Source organism: Falco naumanni, chromosome 3, assembly GCF_017639655.2.
Source record: "Falco naumanni isolate bFalNau1 chromosome 3, bFalNau1.pat, whole genome shotgun sequence".
NCBI classification, from domain to species: domain Eukaryota; kingdom Metazoa; phylum Chordata; class Aves; order Falconiformes; family Falconidae; genus Falco; species Falco naumanni.
The window spans coordinates 23,213,975-23,235,254 of NC_054056.1; the positions used below are offsets into that span (position 1 = coordinate 23,213,975).

The 21,280-nt window shown below is 43.1% G+C and overlaps 2 protein-coding genes across 4 annotated transcripts in view; both read right to left on the minus strand.

The window, feature by feature from the left end:
• RANBP9 (RAN binding protein 9) overlaps nucleotides 1-7,951 on the minus strand; it is a 40,957-nt gene extending 33,006 nt beyond the window's left edge. Inside the window, exon 1 of one of the 3 annotated variants that reach the window (XM_040585523.1) lies at nucleotides 7,036-7,944. In XM_040585523.1, the coding sequence (XP_040441457.1) occupies nucleotides 7,036-7,486 (451 nt within the window). In that variant the 5' untranslated portion in view covers nucleotides 7,487-7,944. Of the gene's footprint in view, nucleotides 1-7,035 lie in introns of all 3 variants that reach the window. The other 2 variants (XM_040585522.1, XM_040585524.1) reach the window with 2 other exon arrangements.
• A 9,053-nt stretch (nucleotides 7,952-17,004) lies between these two features.
• MCUR1 (mitochondrial calcium uniporter regulator 1) overlaps nucleotides 17,005-21,280 on the minus strand; it is a 44,397-nt gene continuing 40,121 nt past the window's right edge. Inside the window, exon 9 of the mRNA XM_040585990.1 lies at nucleotides 17,005-19,580. Coding sequence (XP_040441924.1) covers nucleotides 19,540-19,580 — 41 coding nt within the window. The 3' untranslated portion in view covers nucleotides 17,005-19,539. The remainder of the gene's footprint in view (nucleotides 19,581-21,280) is intronic.

Genomic DNA, 21,280 nt, shown 5'->3' on the forward strand with positions numbered 1-21,280 from the left:
ACCTGCCTGTAAAGCTAGCACCAACCATCTCTTACCAAATGGCAACTACTCAGCCAAGGAGAGCTCTCCATTTCATCGCAGTCACACCTGCGTCCAAACCTTGCTAGCACAGCACGAATTCTTCACTCACTGAGAAGAGGTTTAACCTACAAAGTTTTTCTGATGCAACTAGTTCACCTCAGTGTGTTACTAACTTCAGGCAACTAGCCCATCATCTTACTTTCCTGGGTGCAGACGCATTGCTCACTTCATTATGCCATTACAAAGATCCTTTTATCACCTCATAGGTTTTACAGTATTATTACCTACCTTCTACATGTTGTTTTCAAAAGTCTCACATGAGGAAAAACCAGTAATTTACTCCTCCATACACCAGACAGCACACATGTTTTATTGTTCACCACTTTTAAATTATGTCTGAGGTACAGTATTCCTTTTCAACCTGCTCAAGTTAGCAAACAGCCAGCCCCTGCAGCCCCAGAGGGCACAATCAGCTTTGTCTCTGAAAAAGGCTTGTGATATGAACCCTAAAAGAGCTAACACCTCACATCTGTACAACTGAGCCCTCGATTGCTATTTATTTTTGGGCTGTGTCAATCAAGGGAATAACCAAGTGCATAACCTTAGAGCTTCCATAGGTTTTCTTGGTTTTCAAGTGCTGGTAGTTCACCATTAAGCTACTATAAATTAGATTATCATTCTTAAGCGTGCAGAAATCCTTCAGCTAAAAGGCACCCAAAACTTCATGGGCAGAACATTAAACTCTTGAGAGATCTCTTAAATGCAGATAGTTCTGATTAAATGATGCATTTGTTGGGGGAGGAGGGGAAGGAAAGACACTGTTTTTAAATGTCCTTAGGTTTTCACTTTAAAATAGACTGCGAAGAAGTTCCCTTGGTTACTCTATGCACTTGACAATCTGTGTAGTTTCAGTCTGAGTCAGGCTCCTTATTTGGGCAAGTCTTCCACAGAGAAGACTAAAGTAGTAGGAACTAGCCAAATATTATTGAAAATGTACATCTATTACCCAGCAGACTTTGTTTTGTGAAATCACAATCTTAAGTGTTTGGAAACAATACCAACACAAGGTATTCTTAGCATCTCTTTCTGAAACCGGTCCCCTTCTCCCACCCCCTCCCCAATCCAGGCAGCTATTTGCAAGGACATACCACAAGCCAGATTGATTAGCTGACTGGGTTTAAGAAACCTACCAGATTTTTTAAAGCAGCAGATCAGTTCCCTGCTCCAGTTCACAACACAGCCACACACAGCTGTCACACTGCAAATAAGAGGTCAACACAGGGGCAGAAGTAACAGGATACCTTACCAGTATTGCCAAACACTTCATGTGGTGAAGCAACATGCTTCGGGAAGTCAGTGCCCAAAACTACTTTCATCCCATTAAAACAGAAGACACCCTAAATTTAGAACTGCTGTCCTTTTAATATAATCTCCTGTGAATCCCATTTTACTACTGGAGTATGCTGCTTTCATTCGTAGTTAAGATACAGTTATTATTTCTAACAGCAAATTCAACAGCACCAAGCAGTTAACCACTTTCAAATATTCCAAATACCTGTACACTGTCTCAACATGCTAGTTGAGACTTTCAGTACTACCAAGCTACAGCTGATTACCTGAGGAGTCAAGAGATACTAGTTATCAGACAGCATTAAAACAATAAAGAGGGTCTTTACAGAACAGGTAGCTGAACCTCAAATTTCTTATCAAAGGCTTTTACCAATGCTAAAGTGGATGCTGGGCAAGCTTCTAGAACAGAAGTTAACTGAGAAACTATCTTTAGCTTAAAATGGCTGGAAACTGAGAGGAGATGCACCATGTATGCCCAGCATGGTTTTAGATTTTTCTGTAGGCTCTCACTTATGGCCACTGTCACTGATGGGACACTAACCTGAGTGGCCTATTACCTTAGCATTATATACTGCTGCCACATTCTTTGGTAACCTGAGACCCCACTCCCTTGCTTGTGAATAAAAAGGCACTTTTGACACCCAGCTCTGAACTTCTGCATCAAAGGTTCTAAACGCCCTAAGCAGATCACACGAACACTGCCCTACGTTCCCCAAAACAGACCTCTTTCATAGCAACAAGCTATAGTTAAAGTATTTAAACCAATACTTTTAAAGTATGTACTATTTAACACAAAAAATTCAATAATTTTCAGCATTAAAAAAATAATTCTGCAAACAGATATATCGGGGCAGAGAAGTGAAAACAGGTGTACAAGTCTTCAACTTCACACTGTAAATCAGATCATAGGTCAGTTCAATTAGCAGAATTGGTTTTGACTTGGCTTTCATTGAAAGTGTAAGGAGTAAAGCTTTGGGGTTTTTTTAAGCAGTAATTCACACTGATTGATTTTACTAAATGTAGTATAATCAGCCCCTTAGCAAAAATAAACTGAAATGAACCAAAATTTAAATTCCACCTACTTGAAAAAAGCCAATTCAGGTAAAACCATTTTTGGAGAGGCCATTTTAGCCTCCAAAAATATAATCTTCGAACGTAAATGTGTGTAATGCATATGCACGGCATAGTCCAAAAGAAGTCTACGGAAGTGTCTACCTAGACAAAAGTAAAAGTGTTTATACAGTTCAAATCCTTAAATGAAGTTTACATAAGCTGAACTGCGGTTATTTCCAACAGGTGGTTCAAGGACTTGCTCACACTGCCAAAAATAAAATAATCAAGGCCTAATCTTCTGTTGAATTCATTAGGAAAGTTTCACTGAGACAAGAAAAAAAAGAAGACGTGCAAAAATTACTAGTTTTACTTCAACTTCTTCCCCAGTTTGAAGCAACAAGACATCACAGAGCTACAAAGTGTCCAAAACAGGCATACTGTACTGTACTGAATGTATTTCAAGTATTTTCTGCCAAAAAAACTGACACCATCCTTCTATCACTGAATGACAACACAGAACTATTACTATAGAATTCTCTTCTGTTTGTTATAGAAATCGGAATGCATAGTTTGCACTAGATGGCTTTTGGTTGTTTTGGGTTTTTTTTAGTTTGGCACTAGACACAGTTCAAAGGCAACTGCATTGTAAATAAGTGTCTGGCTAAGATTTCCTGGCCTGCAATACATCAGAGAAAGTTCACGCAATGGCAGCTTACTCAAAATTGCATAACTTTCCTCAGCTTTCTTTGGGCAATTGTCACAAGACTAACTTAAGTGAAATTTCTATAGAACTTTCCATGATTTTAACACTGACCATTTAGTCTGTTCACCTAATTCTGTATATAGTTTCCTTCATGCATTGAGTCGGTATTTTTATTTCCTTATACTACATAACAGATTATTATCTGATGGAAACTGAACTTGTCTGTCTAGTGGAACATTCATATTACATACGGCATTTATGAAATCCCTGTTTTTCAACAGGATCCATGTGTTAATTCTGAGTATTTTAGAAACATGGGAATATTTTTAAAGTCCTACCTTAACAGGGACATATTTTGTGCGACTGCTTTACATGTCACACACACTTGCCCGAACCTTTATGCTTTCTTTACCACTTACCTACATCTCAGAGCTGTTAACATTACAATTAAGCGAAATGACAGATTTTTTCTGATATCATTTTTCATGTCTCCCTTACATATGTATACCACGAACAACAGTCACTAGGACAGTGTTCGCTTTCTATCAGCTTGCACAGCTAACTGACAGCAACACAGAAATGTAGGTCTGTCCATTTGAAAAACAGAAATACCCTCAGGTGTAGCCTTTTAATATATTACAGTGTCACTAGTGCCAACATATATGTATTCCATATCCAGATTTTGACAAAGATTCCTAATCAAGAGTCAGAATGTGTAAAAGTACAACAGAATAGGTCACTGGGGAAAGAAATTAGCCTTGCTGCTAACAACGCAGCAATCAACGCATCTTGCCTTCAACCACCTCCCACGTATGCTTTCCTCTTACAAGTAATGGTATGATTCTGAGAGATAACACAAAAGAGCTCTGACCCTTGGGTTCTGTTGACCCCAACTATATTTAAAGAGCTGTTATCCTGATGCTGGACTGTACTCCTTTCTTTAAACCTCCACCACTTACTCAGTGACTGGTTTTGTGGCAGTTTTGATTTTTTTAAGCACTCTCTAGGATGCTTGCAAAAAGCTTAAAAGTCCAGAAACACAGTACACCAGGCACCACAGCTGCAATGGGTAGAAAGAGACCTCTACTGCAGCTTGTGTTGCCATGCAAGTTGTCCACTGGCATGCAAGAAAATGAAAGGAATCTTCAAAATTACAGAGAGAACACCATCATGTCTCTCACAGACCAATGAAACAAAAATATCACTGCTCACAATGCATCAGCACCTTAAAATTATGAAGCTAGTTATATGAAAAAATTACTTTGAAAGCTTTTGCTCCAGTTGTTTCCCCACACATTTCTTCCAGAGACATGAATCCCCAACACCTCCAGGGTGGAAGGAAAGCTCTGATGTTAAACCTTCCACCTCCTATCAGTCACAGACAAGGAGGAAATTACTCCAGAAACACAGCTCTAGAGCCAGAAATCTACAGAGGCAGCAGAGAAAGCATAAGTGTACAAGGTACCTATACTACAGTAATAGGAAACAGTAAGACTTGCTTTTCATTACTGGCTTCTTTGGACAGGTCTGTCTTGTCTCCCTTCCCTGAGTATTTTGGTCAAGAATACAACAGATCTTTATCCACACTCAATGTGAGATTCAAATTTCCTTTCAACAAAAACATCTAACGTGACTACTGAGATAACTTCAGAACCACTGTAAATGCCAATATTCCACAAGATATTTTGAATGCTTTCTTTTGAGACCTTTATTTGCAACTGATTTGCAGAAACATTTCACAGTGCTAAGCACATTCTTACTTGCTATCTTCCCTTAGTATCCTCATTGAGCCGCCTCATTTTCTTCCCTTTTATTGTATTCTCAGGGCTGAAGGATCCAGGAAGGAGAAAAGGCAGATGTTTTAGACTGTTTCCCCCCACACACTTCTCAAGGTAGGAATGCCCTGACACCGTTCATTGCTTAGTCCAGTTAGCAACTCCAGGTGCCAGCTGGTAACATAGGCATGGGGCTGCCCTAACAGCCACCTTTATTAAAATACCAGGAAGAGAAGATGGGCCACTTAAGAAACCATTCACTCCCACTTGCAGTTAGAAGAAAGAAAAGTAGGCATGTTATAAGGGCACCTCTCGTTTCCAGTCCTCTGGGCTAATCTAGGAACTCTTCAACTTTAATCACTTACTATTATTTCAGAGCTAAAGGTATTTTATTATTATAACTTACTAAGCGTGCTTTATGACTTCTAGCGGAGTATCCACAGTATCTCCTATGCTACCTGTGCTTCAGAAACATGCTGAGCCTCTTGTGGTTTCTTTGAGGTAATGGATTTTTTTTAATGCTAAGGCAAAGGAGAAAAGTGAGGAAAAACAGGGATAGCCCAAAGAAAGTTTGAAAATGTACTTTTACAGTTAGACTGACAGACCAGAGAAGTTCCACCTCTAAATTCCAGTTCACGAGCAAAGAGTTGGTCAAAGCAAAACAAACCAGCAGAACTTGATGGCCATAAAGCTATGATCATCTTATAAAAAACCCAAAAAAATCCCAACCCGCTGCCACTAAACACCAGAAAATACAAAATGCTTCTAAAAATACAAGGTCATAAAACACTGCACAAAGTCAGGAAATTCAGAGTTGAGTATTAAATTACATGTCCTTAAATCACTCAGTGCCTCCCAGAAACCTGCTCTGTAGTCATCAACCTCCTTTATTATCTTTGTATGGTGCATTAAATTTAGCATTTTTGACAGAGTATTTTGTATGTAATAATAAAGCCTCTCTACTGAAAAAAAAAAAGTCTCAGAGTACATTTAATCCTTTCATGGCAGCCAAATCCTGCCATGTGTTTGTGTTGCCGTTTTCCTCCTCCGATTAAACAGTAACATGTTCATCGAGATTTCACTTGAATTTCTCCACTGTAAATTCTGAGAAAGGGTAATTGCAAGGTTGTTTTTTTCCCCTCCCATTACATTCATTTGACTACTGACTGACAAAAGATCCAGTTCTTCACAGCCAACTCAGAAGTGGTTTTGAATCCACATTTCTACTTTAGGACTTGGGCCTAGAACACCAGATGTGTCTGTGTTTTTTCAGGTCAGAGTGTACGCTTATGTTTCCAGGTTTTATGACATTTCATAACAATCACCACAAGTTTTTCTTCTCTCGCCTCTTGCTGATTTATACAAAAGCACAGTCTGATTTTTACCATTTAAGATTGGTAACTTTAACTATGAAACGTCTAGGCAGAAAGTTATAAAGTCACCTTTATTAATGTAAGTCTTGTTGTCATTCCTTCCCTCAAATCACTCCATAGGCTGTACAACAGTTTAATACCAGTGACTTTAATTCTATTTTTCACAGTTTAAAAATAAACCCTGTTTTTCTCTGAGCTTTCCCCTCCCGTCATTTCCGTGTTTAATAGCTTAACGCTTGCTGCTCTTAACTCCATTTAACCCTTGCTCTCCTAGACAGAAGGAAAAAAAAAAAAAAGCCACTTCTTTTCTCCCGCATTACCATAAACAGGACACGTCATGTCGATTCTCCTTTATTCTCCTGCCTCAGACCCAAATCTCGTGGCGATACCTGAATCCAGAGGGAAGTCTCCGAGTTTACATAATGCCCACTCCAGAAGCATAAGGAGGCGGGGGCGGCCCCTTGCCCCCCACCGCCCCCCCGCTCCCCACACCGCGACAGAAACGGGGGGAGGGGAAAGGACAGAAAATAAAGCTGAAATAAGGAAAAACAAGACCCTTCTCTCCACGCTGCGGGCGATTTAGGGGATCAGAAAGCAGAGAAGGAGAAGAAAGCGGGAGAGGAGCGTGTGTTATTTCCTGTTATTGTTACTCCTGTGCCCACTGCCCGACGGAGGGGTCGGGCCGCTCTCCCCGGCCCGGGGAGGGTCCCCGCACCCCGCCGGGGCACCGGGGGTCGCGGCGGCCCGGGCCGGCCCTCACCTTTGTAGTGCACCCGCAGGTTGTTCTGGGAGAGGCCGATGTAACTGAATTTGTCCTTCGGGCTCCAGGAACGGGGCAACGGCGTCTCCTGCTCGTCCACGGCCGGGTAGAGCCTCTTCAGCCGCCGCTTCAGCTCCTTCTCCTGCTCGTTCAGGGCCGGGTCGCCGTGCGGGAACGACGCCGGGGCGCCGGTGCCGCTCCCCACCGACAGGCCCAGCGCCGCGCCGGTACCGCCGCCCCCCGTCGCTGCGGGCCCGCTGCCGCCGGCGGCGGGTGGCGGCGGCGCAGCGGTGGCCGGCGGCGGCGGCGGCGGGTGGAGCAGGAGCGCGGCGGCCGGTGCGGGGCCGGGGTTGGCGGCCCCGGCGGAGGGGATCCCCGGCGCCGGCGGGGGAGCGGCGGCCGCCAAGGGGAGCTGCGGCGGCGGCGGCTGTTGTTGCTGTTGCCCGGACATCCCGGCTCCGGCCTCCTCCTCCTCCGCCGCCACCTCCCGCGGTCGCGACTGTCACCGGACGGGCCCGGGGCGGAGCGACGGGCAGGCCCGGGCGCTGCGGAGCGAGGTGTCCGCCGGCGGGTCACCCCCAACCGGAGCTGTCTCGGAGGGGGGCGGGGTGCCGGGGGGGCGATGACGACAGCGGTGGCGGCCCGTAGAGCGGCCCGATGGGAGCGGGGGAAGCCGCGGAGCCGGGCCGGGCCGGGCCGAGCTGAGGGAGCCGCGGGGCGGAGGGAGCGAGTGAGGCGGGGAGAGCAGCGGCGCCGCGCGCCTGGCGGAAGCGAGGCGGCCGGAGAGCGCGCGCCAGGCGCCGCGGCAGAGCTGGGCTCCCCCCCTCCCCTACACGCTCCCGGTCCCGCGCGCGCGCGCTCTCTGCCCAGCCCCGACGCGAGGCGCCGCCGTGCGTCGCCCCGTCAGCTGAGCCCGGGGCCCGGCCCCGCCTGCTCTTCCTCCTCCTCCTCCTCCTCCTCCTCCTCTGCCTGCCCTGCCTGCCCTTCCTCCTCCTCTGCCTTCTCCTCCTCCTCCTCCTCCAGCGCTGGCGGGGGGGGGAGAAAGGGGCGGGGTCTCCACCCCTCAGCGGGCGCGTTGGGCGAGCGGGCGGCGCGCGCCGGGGCGCGAGGCGGTTGCGCTGAGGTGAAGGGGCGGGAAGGGCGGGTTGTGTCCCTCGCGGGGCCGGCGGGGACTGAAAATAGATGGCGACCGGCCCGGTCTGGCGCTCGGAGCTGTCTGGGAGGCTGGCTCCTGTCAGGCCCGGCTCGCCTCGGCGGCCCGCCCCCGCTAGGGCACGATGGCGAGGGGAAGGGCCGCCGGGAGCCGGGCGGGGTGGCCCGCGGGAGAGGGGAAAGCTTGGGAGTGCCTCTGCTGGCGAGGACGGGGGGAGCAGAACTGTGTTCGGGGTCTTTTTTCCTCCTTTGGTTTGTGCTTTAGGGGGGTATTTTTGCCTGCACTTAATGTCATTGATTAATCATAAATAAACTGCCTGTGCTGGTGCTTTCGCATGGCGGCAATGAAAGAGATGCATCTACAGACAGGCAGGCAGTGACTTTGAAAACATCAGGAGAGGAAAGGAATTTCACTGACAGGTCTGGGACCTGAAACATTGGGCGCTTCACAAACCATGGCCAGCTGCGTGTTGGAGAACAGGTACAGAAGCAGGAAATAGAGCAGGTTCATAATGCTTCACCTCTGTGAAATGGCTGGTGAGGTAATGCAGGCGTGACACTCACAAAAGCTTTTAACAAGCTGAACGTTTCTCACCTATAGTCACCAAAATATCCTGCCGCACAAGACTGATCTGTGATGTTTAGTAGCATCTATGGCTGGACAAAATGCAATTATCTAAAAATACCCTGTCAAAAGGAACTGCAAACTATACAGGAGTAGAAGTACCTGGGATGGATGGCAAAACACATGTTGAATCATGCCCAAGAGTCAATTACCCTGGCGTTGGTAGGCCATTTCCCATTAGATCTAATTTTGCTTCCTAATACCTAGAGGTTGTTGTAAAATATGAAGCTTAGTAGTTTAGAGTTAATATGAACATAAACTTCGGCAGATGTGTTTATGTTCAAAACTGTAGAGGTGTCTTAACTTTTTTCGAATGTCAACAAAATTTCTGCCATAGCTGCTTCCTGAATCTATGGCTCACTCAGCATTCCTGCAAAAATATTTCATGTCATCCATTTTGAGATTGCCACAATCAAGTTCCTATTTCTTCTACAGTAAGATGGGAGAGCAGGTGTTTCCATGCTTAATTTTTGATGTTATTCACTACTCTGATTGCTTTTATCCCGTCATTTGCAACCTTCCTAGGATAAATAATCCAAATTATCAAAACGTTTTTTATAAAAGCCTTTCCCCCCAAACATGGCCCCAGACAGACTCATCTACATCACTTTTTCTGAGGTAGGATATACTGTAGACTATGCCAGGGGAGAAAATAAATTCCTTTATGTAGAGGTATTATAATACTTGGTATTAACTAATATGTTACTTATTCCTTCTGTGTTCTATTAGCTTATTTGTTTTCTGACTTTGTGAGCTTTGTGAGGATTAAAGGTAGCACATAGATATTTACGTAAATGCCCAGTTTCAGCTTTTCAATTGATGTAAATGTATTGGAACTTGTCAGATTTAGAAGCAGTACTCGTGTTCCCCTCTAATGTGCATTATTTTGCATTTTCAATATTGAACTTAATATTCACCATTACATAATCCATTCTATTTTGTTACGACTTCCTCATCATCACAGTCCCCTCTTGTCTTGCTTAACTGAAATAATTATGACAGCTGCAAATTTTACTCTCACAATACAGCCCTCTTTCTAGATCAGTCGTAAATACAGCAACAATATGAGACTTGCTACAGAGCCCTGAAGCAGGCTGTCATTAACCTTCCGCCATCGCAGAAGCTCGCTGTTGAATTCTGCTCTTTGTTTTCCATCCCCAGTTTCTGAGCTGTGATAGTACTTTTCTTTTTGCCCAGTGAGTACTTAGCTGCTTGAGTCGTCTCTGGCTCAGGGATTTAATCAAAGACCTTTTGAAACACTGTAAAACATTAACTAGCCGACCAAAATCTCTTTGGTTTTCAGGTGGCACTTTCGAAGAATTTCAGTAGATGGATCAGCTAAAAGTTCTTTCGCTTTGCAGAAAAGCCTTGTTAGGCCTAATTCCATATGCAGAGATTTTCTTCTATATGCTTAGGTTTTATTTATGTTTACTTTTAGTGACCAGTTCAACCAAAGAAAACGCAATCCAAGCATTCCAGCAACTGAGGGTGTTTGGCTTCTTGTTGAACATATCAACAGGGTGTCAACGTGTCGGACACGGGGTTTAAAGTGACTGTCACTCCATGACCCAGGCCCTCCCGGCAGATGTGCTGCATGGGCATCAGCTTACTGTTGGTATACCTGTCAGCTCTCCTCAGGGAAACTCAGAGCTAGAGGAGAGTGGAGAGCAGCCCCTGACACCTTCCAGGCAGCATGGGTAAGAATAAAGCTCTCCTGATTGCACAAGCACATCCTCTTCTCACAACGGAGCGTTCTACATGGTTCAACGTTGCTGAGGTTAGTTTAACTCCTGGATCCTGTGTTGGCTGCTCTCTCTTTTCATTAAGAGTAAGTAAGTGGGCTATGGCCATCTGTGCTAGTGATGCCAATAGCATTCTGGCTGTCATCAAGAAACAGACGCAGGATTCTCCTTGGGAGTCTATTTCTGTGCATGTCCTTTGTTCCCTTGGTAGGACCAAGCCCCCTGGTCACATGTGAATTTAGTGCGTGTGCTACGGCTGCCAGCCTGACAATTTCCAGCCACTGTCTGTCTGAAATCTAATACCTTCCCTTTGTAGTGATGGTGGCTGCCATTCTTCATTTAGTATTTCTCCTGATTAAGTTTTTCCAGCACATAGTTTCTTTGTAACTGTTTTGGAATTAATTTTCCCTGCTTCAAGAAGCTGCTTGGAAATCAGCAGTGTGTTATTTACTGTTGTACTTACTGTGCTGAATTACTGGTCCTAATAAGAAAAGAAAACTACTGAGTAGTAAGTTGTGATATTCCAACAGTGTTAAGGATAGATATCTTCCAACAAGCTGGAGGATTTTTTTGTCAAGCCCTTTGCCATTTGGACTTTGGGTTTTTCTCACTGCTAACTTAATTGCTTTTATATAGGATAGGCTTGATGAACTGACAAATGAAAGGCTTGCCAAAATGAATCATGTGTGAATTATAGACCATCACCAGCTATTAACTTGGTTGAATCAAATGGTGATCAAGTTGCAATTTACAGTATTACTATGTTGCTGCTCACACTTAACACAGTGCTTCTGCTTTTATAAAACTGAGGAAGTGGGCTAATAGAAATAATTTTGTTATACAGGTCAACTATACCTGTGCCTATCTTAGACCAAGAGTGATTAGAAATCTCTTGCTTGCCAATGCTTCAGCTGTGGTGTTTACATATATATATATATTTATATATAAAACAATCCTCTATTTAGTTTTGATACTTGAACACCAGCTGGTGTACACAGTGGGAGCTGTATTCTTTTCTTACCTTTCTGGTATGTACGTGGGCACTGTAGTCTATGGGGACCCCAAGGTTTGTAGAAGTATGGTCCACTTTTTGTACAAAATCTCACCAAATTTAATCTCTATAGTCCTGTTTCTTTGAAATTCTTTGCATTTTGTTAATGAGTTTAAAGTTCATTCATAGTTAACTTCATGCTTTTCTTCCAAAGTTATTCATAGCTCTTTACCATATCCTCTTTCCACAATGAAGGGCAATTATTTTTGGTCATTTTCTGGTGCATAGGGTGCGGGTTTTTGCCCAGTATTACAAGGTGGTTTTAGAAGAACTGAAAATCTGTTCATCAGGATAGATCGTAAATAGAAGATTTTATAGTCTCCACTGTCTGGACTACTGTGCAAGCATCGTATTCTAACTAAAATGTCAAAATGAGCACAGAAATAAAATGCCCTCCAAGCTGAATAGAATGTGTTTTATTTAGAAGACAAGTTTATATGGGGGCAGGATAGAAAATATGATGAGACACATTGGTTTATTCCTTTTGTGAAAACAGATATCAAACCATAACACTATTAGAGAAGGGATTCTCAGCTAGCGGGTCAAGATCCATTTCTGAGTCATCATGAATTTCTGCTGAGGGTGGAAGCAAGTTGGCATGATCTAAATGTTGAAATATAAGAAAAAACATTGAAGGCTGACTGAAAAAAAAAATAAATCACAGTGGCCAGAATTGCTACAGTAAAAGAGTTTGTTTGGCCAGATCAGCCTGGACTAAAAAAATCCCTTTGTGGTATGTAACCAAGTGAAGTAAGGTTGAAGGACAGGAAGAGAAGAAAGAAGAAAAGAGCCAATCATCCAGCCTCCTTGGACTAACGGACTGAAGAACTCTATGCTGCTTTTCCCCTTGCCCTGGTTGGGTGCATCAGCAGCCTGACTCCTGCAAGCAGCTGGAAGAGTTCCAGTACCCCTTTTAACTAACGAGGGGCAGGCGGGTCACAAAACTGCAGAGTATGGAAACTGCTGTGTGGCTGGGCACCATCGGACATCCTCCACATCATGTTTAGGATGGAAATCTAAAAGTTACGTGCTTTCAGTAAACATTTTAAAGTTCTCTGGCAGACCCTAGGCAGTGTTTTGTTTCCAGTCTGTGCATTGGTAGGGTGCCCATTACCATAGATGAGCAAGCTCAAAGACTGCAGGCTTTCAGAAACACATGGGATGTGTCAAGCTGACCCACTTCTTGAAAGCCAGGCTAGGCCTTTGTGAAACGTCCTGTGCTTGTTAGATGTTAGGATGTCAAGAATGTTTAAGTCTCCACTGATGGGATAATTATTGTTATAGTGTTTATAGAGGTGGGAGGGCCCTAAGGGAAAGGAGGCCAAAAAGGAGAATCAGGAAGTAAGATGAGTAAGACTCCAGGAACTGCACGCAGATGGAGTTTCGTCGTGCTTTTTTCTTTGGCTCACTTGGCTCTTCAGCAAAATACATGTTTACATATAAGAAACTATTTTTTTCCTTTCTGCATCTCTCACACCTACAAATTCAAACGTGCCACATGCTAATCTTAGTGTCAGAAGTAGATTTTAAATGGACTTTAGGAATGTGAAACTGTCAGGTGAAAACACTGGTTTTAATAATTTTTAGTTATTGTAGCTGCTTCCAGTCCTCCTGTCAATCTGCAGCTTGCCTCTTTCAAATCTGTTCCAGGGAAACAAGTTAGCCTCAAATACTCAATATCTGCTGAAATCTGAAATCCTGCAAATCTGCTGCCCTTGTTAGACAGTAGTATTTTACTGTACAGGACTGATCATATGTTGTAATTTATAGAATATATTAAATATACCAGAAGCCTGTAGGATGTGCAGACAGTTACCTCCTTTTATATTAAGAGTACAAAAAACATGCATCTACAAAGCATATCGTCTGACAAAATGCAGTGTTTTTCTAACTTTGTTCAGTCATAGTAACCGTAGGGAATACTTGCATGACAGAGCAATTAAAATATTTCAAACAAGGTCATGATTTTGCAGGTGATTGTTTTTAAGATTAACGTGCCATTATATATGCTGTCATGATTGCAATGGGTATGCTCAGAGGCTTGAAGGAAGAATAGCTTCCTGTTCTAGTACATTATTATTATACAATCAGCAATTATTGTTGTTCGCCAAGCCACGCCTATGCTAACCTCTGTCATCAACGATATTGTTTGATCAGCTTAAAAATGACTGAATCTTATCTACTTAGCAAATTCTTTTAACTTACCTTATGAACTTACCTGTGTGAGGATGCCAGAGAGTACAATATGGAAGTCTTTACTATATAAAAGCCACAGCATTGTCACTGATTTGTTACAGCTGCATGGTACTTCCCCCTTTGGAAGTGTCTTACTAATAAAGTCAGTTTTCCTTTCTAGGAATCAAAATGCTGAGAAAGACCGAGAGGTTATTTGCCTTCCTCTTCCCCTCCATGGCTAGACCAGTTATCCTGTGAGCATTCCTGACAGGCACTTGTTTAAACTCTTCTTAAAACCTCCTGCAACTGATCCGCTAACAGGTTTCTGCTGTGTTTTGACTAGTAACAACGTAAGGGAATGCTTGAGTGGTTTGAAAATACATTATTTGATTTGGATAGCCTCAAAACTAATTGGAATGCAAGCATTTCTGTTGCTTTAAAAACATTTTCAGCAGTGCTTTTTGAAACATAAAATGTAAGTTTTGAGCCAGATTTGCAGTGCCACAGTAAATGTTCAAAACTCATGAGTCAATGCCCACCCACAAATGAAGTTGGCTTAAAAGCCCATTTGCTTAAAAATAAGACATTTAGAGAGGATGGGTAGGTGGCTGGTTATTTGCCATCTGGTTTCCGAGCTTTTAGGAGACCTTCCTTTCATATTTACAATCTTTTGCCATACAGAAGAATTAAAATCTTGCTTAAAAAATACAAAGCTGGGATTCTTACTGTAGTACCTTGACTTTGGCAGCTGAAACAAGTATTGAAGGATTTGCAATGAAATAATGAAAATCAGCAACACCTATTTGATTTGACCTGACAGCATTCTTTTCTGTGTTACGGCTTTGCAGAGGAACAAACCGTAATCTGTATGTACGGATCCCCTCATATTTAGTATATTTGGTATATTTTGAGGAAGGTTGTGGAAAAGTGTGGAGTGCAAATCTTTTCCATCTCAAAAAGCTCTCTATTTTATATTACTAACTTACTGCTAATGTATCATAATGCTTGCTAATAGGCAAATGCTTCTTGTACTCCTAGGCCCACGTAGGTTAAATCTCATGGTAGAGAGGAATTTATTTCTAAACATAAAGATTGCAGGAAACTAACAATTTGGTGTTGCCGTGGATTTGTCACACTTGGCTAGTTCTTGGTAATTAAAGGAAGGTTTTGATAAACAAGTAGTTTGCTGAATTTTAATGGTCTGTGGGTTGGAGTTCTAGGATAAACTTGCTTGTTAGAGACTCCTTATTTCTTCTAGTGAATATGTTACATCATCTTGTTAGAGACTCCTTATTTCTTCCAGTGAATATTACGTCGTCATCTCAGAGACTCCTTATTTCTTTTGGACAATATGTTATGTTGTTGACGTGCCAGGCAACTTTGCCTAAACTCTGTGAATGTGAACGCCTCCTTTTATATAGTGTCTTGCAGTTAGCTGCCGGACTTGCTGACAGCATAGTTCTGGCAACTCGCAGGTTTGCTGAAGTGCCATGTTGAATTCGTATGGCAGGTAGCATTTATCCCCAGCTCCAACCTAACCCTTACAAAAGTGCCGTCTGGAGGAGGCTGTATGTTGTAGAGAAGGTCATTTTCTCTAACAGTAACAATAGCATGAAGCTGTGTTGGAGAACTAGTTCATTAGTGAGAGCAATACAAATCACATGAAAACTCTATCCTTAGTTTAATTAAGCTACAGTTTTCATGTTTGCTGCACCAACCAGCCTGGATTTTTAGATGTAAGTACATGCTAAAATAAAGTTCATTTGAGACTCTGAAGAACCTGAAAATGCATTTTCAAAAGTGGTTGCCCGACTGCAGAAAGGTATGAACTGGTGCATAGAGAGACGTGTTTCAGTTCTGATTGACAGAAGGTTCCTGGGCCACACGCTCTCAGCCATGAGTGCCACGCAGCAGAAGCATACCAGAAGCCGTTAAGCACGGCACTTTCTCTCTGAGGAAGGCTTGCACTGGCTGTGGATCAGCTGGTGGTGAGCTTTACTGGGAACAAATCTAGTACACCCAGTAAGAGCGTTCTGTACTAGAAGCAGGAATTACTTCACTGACCAGCGCGTTAGCTATCTCACCTAAGTTCTCACCTCGGTTCTGTCAGCAGTTAATGGAGAAAGACAGGTACCTGGAGGACATTGCTCCCATTCTAGCACATTTGACAAAAACAGATGAACCAGTTCCTGCTTCATCAAGCATTCTGCATTCAGGAAAAAGTTACTTGTGATCAAACAAACGAAGACTGCCAGGATGCAAGTGCACTCAAAGGGAAAGAATTAAAGCTGCAAAGCTTAATCCAAATTAATGTGTTTCTTATTACCATGGGTGCTTGACTTTGAAACCTTTATAATATCTTCCAGTATTTTTACAGGCATGAGATATTTACTTTAAACTCACTGTATAGGAAATTTAAATCTGTGCCATCTTACATAGTATGATTTGTGGGGGTTTTGTTTGCTTTTAGTGATTTCTTTCAGTACATATTTGGCTTCTAAAGACAGCACATTGTTCAAAGCATGCTTTTGCTCTCTAAAGCCTCTGCCTGCAGCGTGAACTCCTTTACTTGATGCAATTCAGTACAAGTCCCTGTGGTCCCGTATGAGCTGTTAGGTGCCTCCAAGCAGCCTGGTCAGCCCAAGACCAAGCTGTGTGCAGAGCCCAGCCTGGCACACGGGGGGCCCAGCAGGAAGAGCAGCAGTGGGTATGGGCTGGCTCGCTGTCCCACTTCCCTTGTCTGATCAAGGAGAACAGGCTGAAGAGGTGGGACCAAAAGCTGCTGAAGATGTTGTACAGCTGAAGTGAGATGTGACTCAGTGACATGTCATACCTGGCTCATAGGAAGAGGTGAGACAGAGCTTGGGCAAGAGGAAATACACTTCATAGGATAAACAGCCACTTCACCTGAGTTATAGACATCTCAATTTCCACTGCTAATGCAGGAATTGCTGTACATAGTATGAGACATTGATATTGGCCCTAATTCTGTTGACTGCCTCTCATGTCCAGGAGAAGATCTGACCTTTTGCAGTCTTGCTACTTTGCCGCACTTTCTCTCTACCCTCCAAACCTCAGTCTCATTTCTTCATTGAACTTTCCTGCTCTGTATCCTTTCATCTCCTTTATGCAGAAGTAAAAGTTCCTTGTGGGCAGAGGTGCTTATTTGTTTGTTACAAGTTATCACTGTATGGAATCACATAGTTACATAAACCAGTAATACTATTAATGGCAGAAAAGGCAGCAACTTCTCTTTCAAACTTTTAATACGGATTCTCTATCAATTTAAGTGGAAGCATGATCCATAATTAAAGTGGCACGATCTTATGTACAGTAATACTGAAGTACAGTGAAAAATGCAGGAAAAGAAGGTATTATAACAACGTCTAACCACAGAGACTATAAATGCAGCCACACAGATCTTTTAAAGGTTCCTTGGTCAGGTATATGCTTACAGCTCAGGATTAGCTCAGGCAGGATTGATGTGAACTGGAAGACAAAACCAGCAAATGCTGCTGGGGCAACAGTGCAGGAAAAGTTTAGGACCCCTGCCCCATAACAAAGAACTAATCATTGCTCATTAATGAACGGCTAGTAACAAATGTGTGTGAAAGCAGTAGTTAAAAATTGGTCAGCAAGAAGTACCAAGTGATGGTTATTTGCGCCTGTGTTTTCTGGCTCTGGCAAGCAGGGGTTCTTTGTGTTTCTGACGAAATGAATGCTAACAATGACACATCCAGCGACACCTTTTCAGGAGGTGCACTGGAGGTGGACATCAATGCTGCCTGAAAGACAACTCTCCTTCCTTTTAATATAGGTCCTAAAAGCAGGGGAAGGTAGGAAGAGGAGGAGGGGCCATACACAACTAGAGTTAGCCTCTTATTTTATCACAACCCTGTACAGTTTCTGAGCCTGTTCAAGATGACCTTTTACTTCAATTTTTAACTGAGAAGAAAGGACATACTGTACAGGTATAATACCTAGCCTCCAAAGCTTAGCGCAGAACTTAAAAAGCATGGCAGGAAGGGGCCAGGTATCTACTCTATTGAATTTAAAGACATTGTCAAATTAACAAGGCCTGAATTGTTATTCTATTTATTAACTTATAATTAAGTGATAGAACATTTTCTTCCACATCCTGAAGGTCATTACCACTGTATATGTATTTTGGCTCCTCAGAGATGTCAAATATCCAGTACTGTGCCTTTTACAAACACATACATGAAAAAAAAAATTTCACTAATTTATGCTCTTTCAGTGCTGCCAAGAATGCAGCAAAGTGTAACCAAGCTGCATATGGCTTGACTGTGGTAAAATGTCTGCATCCTGCCTACAGTACAGGTGTAGCTCTACTGGAAGAAATACCCCAATTAGGTTTCAAGGGTTGGATAAAATCCTCCTAGGGGAACTTGAGTGCCTGGTAGAAGAGCTGTCCTCAGCTGGCTCCAGTTTGATTCCTCTATTTCATATCCTGTGCCTTAAATGAGAGCTATATTCATTGTTGTGGTGCACAATTCCGATCCACTTAATGTTTTCCTCCCACAATTACGAAGGAGTAAGGAAAACAATTTGACCAATAGTGCTTTAGTTACAAAATCAACAGACGCATGAAAAATTCTTGAATTTGGCATTGCAAGATGACACTCTTAAACATGAAAATACCAAACACTGCTTTTTGTTTACTAGGGTTCAGATGATGGACAAAGCATTGACTCTAATACTGCAAAAATCTCTTGACTAGCAGCTCCAAAACAAAAGTCCTAGTTCTGGTCCTCCAATCCCACTTGTGCTAGTAGGATTTTGAACTCCCTTGGATTCTCACTGGTAAATCAAAAATCAGATTGGCGCACAGCATATTAAGTATCAAAGCCAGGCCCCTGTATCTGGAACAGGACTGGAGATGTTTGCTGCTAAGGGGCACACAGTGTTTCAACAATGCAAAGAGTAACTGAGGAAATAAACATGAGGTAATAAAAAAAAAGGCAAGACAGTTTAATCTGACAAATCCCCACCCCCCACCCCCCTTTTAGGGGGGATTTTTTTGATATATAGTTGAACCCCAAATATGAACTTCAGAGATAAGTATCATGATTATACAGGTTATGGAGTTGAAAGAACCTTTCCCATAGTTGATGCTATTTAAGAAAATGCATTTAATACTAATTTGAATTTACTTTTTAAAAGAGAAGGTCATGCATAAGAGTGGTACAGGAAACATCTTTTAAAACTAACTTCTAGCACAATTACCTGGCTGTTGCACTTGCATCTCTTTAGAGTCTCCTCTATCTGATGACATGAAAGTCACTGCAAGACAGATTAATCTGGCTTTTGAGTATTTTTGGAAGAGGTGGAGACTACAGGAAACTTTCCTAACTTGACAGACCTTCTGTGGCAAGTTCAGGGAACTCTCTGGCAGGACCAAAAAGCAAGCATCACAGCAAGGCTTTCCTCTCAGATTCAGGCAGTTCTTCCCTACCACATCCTGGGGCTTCTGCAATTTAAGCAGCACCCTGGCCTGGCTGAGCTGAGGGTGCATGTAGTCACAGGTGTAAGGAAAGTTGCATTTGTTTCCCCAGAGGCCACCTTAAGAAGACAAAAATCAGAAGCAACGAGAAAGGTTTCCACTGATTGTACATGTTCCAAATAGGTCACAAACATCAAATTTAAAAGCTTGTCTCTCTTACTGTTGTGCCTGTTTTCAAGAGGCTGAGGAAAAGAAGCATTCAGTGATCATCTGGTTTTTCCAGTACTGTTACAGGTTAATAAGAACTTTGACAGGTTCTGGTCTTCAGGTTTTCATCTGTAAAAAAAAAAAAAAGGAAAATTCAGTACTTAACTCATCAGTGAAGTTGTTGCTGTAAATAGGGACTATAAACTATGTAGCACTTCATCTGCAGATCTCCGTGTGCTTTCAAAAAGGGTTATTGCCCCACTCTTACTGCTGGGAACACAGTGGTGAAGAGGTGCAGTGGCCAAGCCAGAAATCACCCAGATGGCCAGTGTCAAAACCGCAGATAAATCCCAGGACTAATTCTTTATCCCAGAAGCTGCCTCAAATAAATAATACAGAGAATTGTGCAATGGAGCATACACTTGGGAACAGTTGCAGAACATGAGATGAAAATACATATAACAAACTGGAATACTAGGAAGTAATTAGATTTAAGACAAGAAAATAACTATGGAAGTATATGTGAGATCAAACATCACATAGTAAAGAAACTTTGCTTTGGAAAGGCAATTTTTTTTATTAAAACATGCTACATTTTCTAGATGATTGTGTCTGTGCCATGTCTTTTTTGTTAGCGACAATGACTACAGCCCTAAAAGAATAATTTCCCGAAACACAGCTTCTGGCAGTAAAATAGATATACATACACAGACTCTGAATGTAACTGATGGTTTTGACTTGTGTGCGCTAGCTGATGAGTGCTGAATCTTGTTTTGTCAAGTTACTCCATACTCTCCCCAACAGAGTGTTCAGGTGGAAGTTAACGGCTGTGGCAAGCATTAGGACGTACAGGCTTCTTGATTACAGGTGTCTGGGGGTACCCTCAGTCCAGCTGGACAGCCCTAGGCCCTTGTGTTTGGGTGCTACCGTGTATACGTGCTCTTCGGCTCTTCACGCTGCCTAGGCTGTGTGGCTGACCACACAGTCCCAGGAGTAACGGTTGACAGACGGATTTCCCGCAAGCTTATTTTGCAGCTCTGGTATTTTGAGTGCTCTGCGCTTCATTCATCCCTTCAGAAAATCAGTTGAAGCAGTCAGTCCTGAAGGAGTCAGCTCCTTTAGCCCTGGGCAGTAGGAGAAATGCACGGAGGGAGATAAAGTAATTAACATTTACTTTCATTTGTCTGTGTAATTTTTTCCTCACTTCCGTTCTTTTCCGTAAGATTCTCTTGCAAACTCCTCTGAGTTTAGGATACTGCACACAACTGCAAATCACAGACAGTCTCTGATATTCATCCTGTACCTTCTGGTTTTCTTTCAAACAGCCCACAAGACCTTCTACTTGTCTCTTCAGGCCAGTCATACCTTTAAAGTAACCTGAAATCCCTCGATGTGGAATATGTTGCTTAGCTACGTCTGAGCTGAAGGTCAGGCTTAAAAACTGCTTTGCCCTGGGTTGCAGCCACCCACCTTTTGGGCTCTGCGTGAAGAGATCATTAAGGTTTAGTAACACCTGGCCAGCCCTTCGCTGGGAGCCCTTGGAAACACGGCCCAGCAGGAGGTTGTACACCAAGAGCAGAGTCACTCGAAGCAGAGTTAGTGTCACACGCACGCAGGTATGAAGATGTAAATATTGAGTGGGCTGGGATGGATTCCTCAAATTGTTGCGTGTGTTATCCCAGGGTATGGGGCCAGCTCCCTCGCTGCCTCTTCCCCACAGCAGCGGCATCATGAAGTGCAAGTCCTTAAGTCTCCCAGGGCCACGCTCCCCCGCCCTGAGCTGCAGCTGGGGGACCAGTCCCTCTCAGAGGCAGTGGGACAGCCCCGCA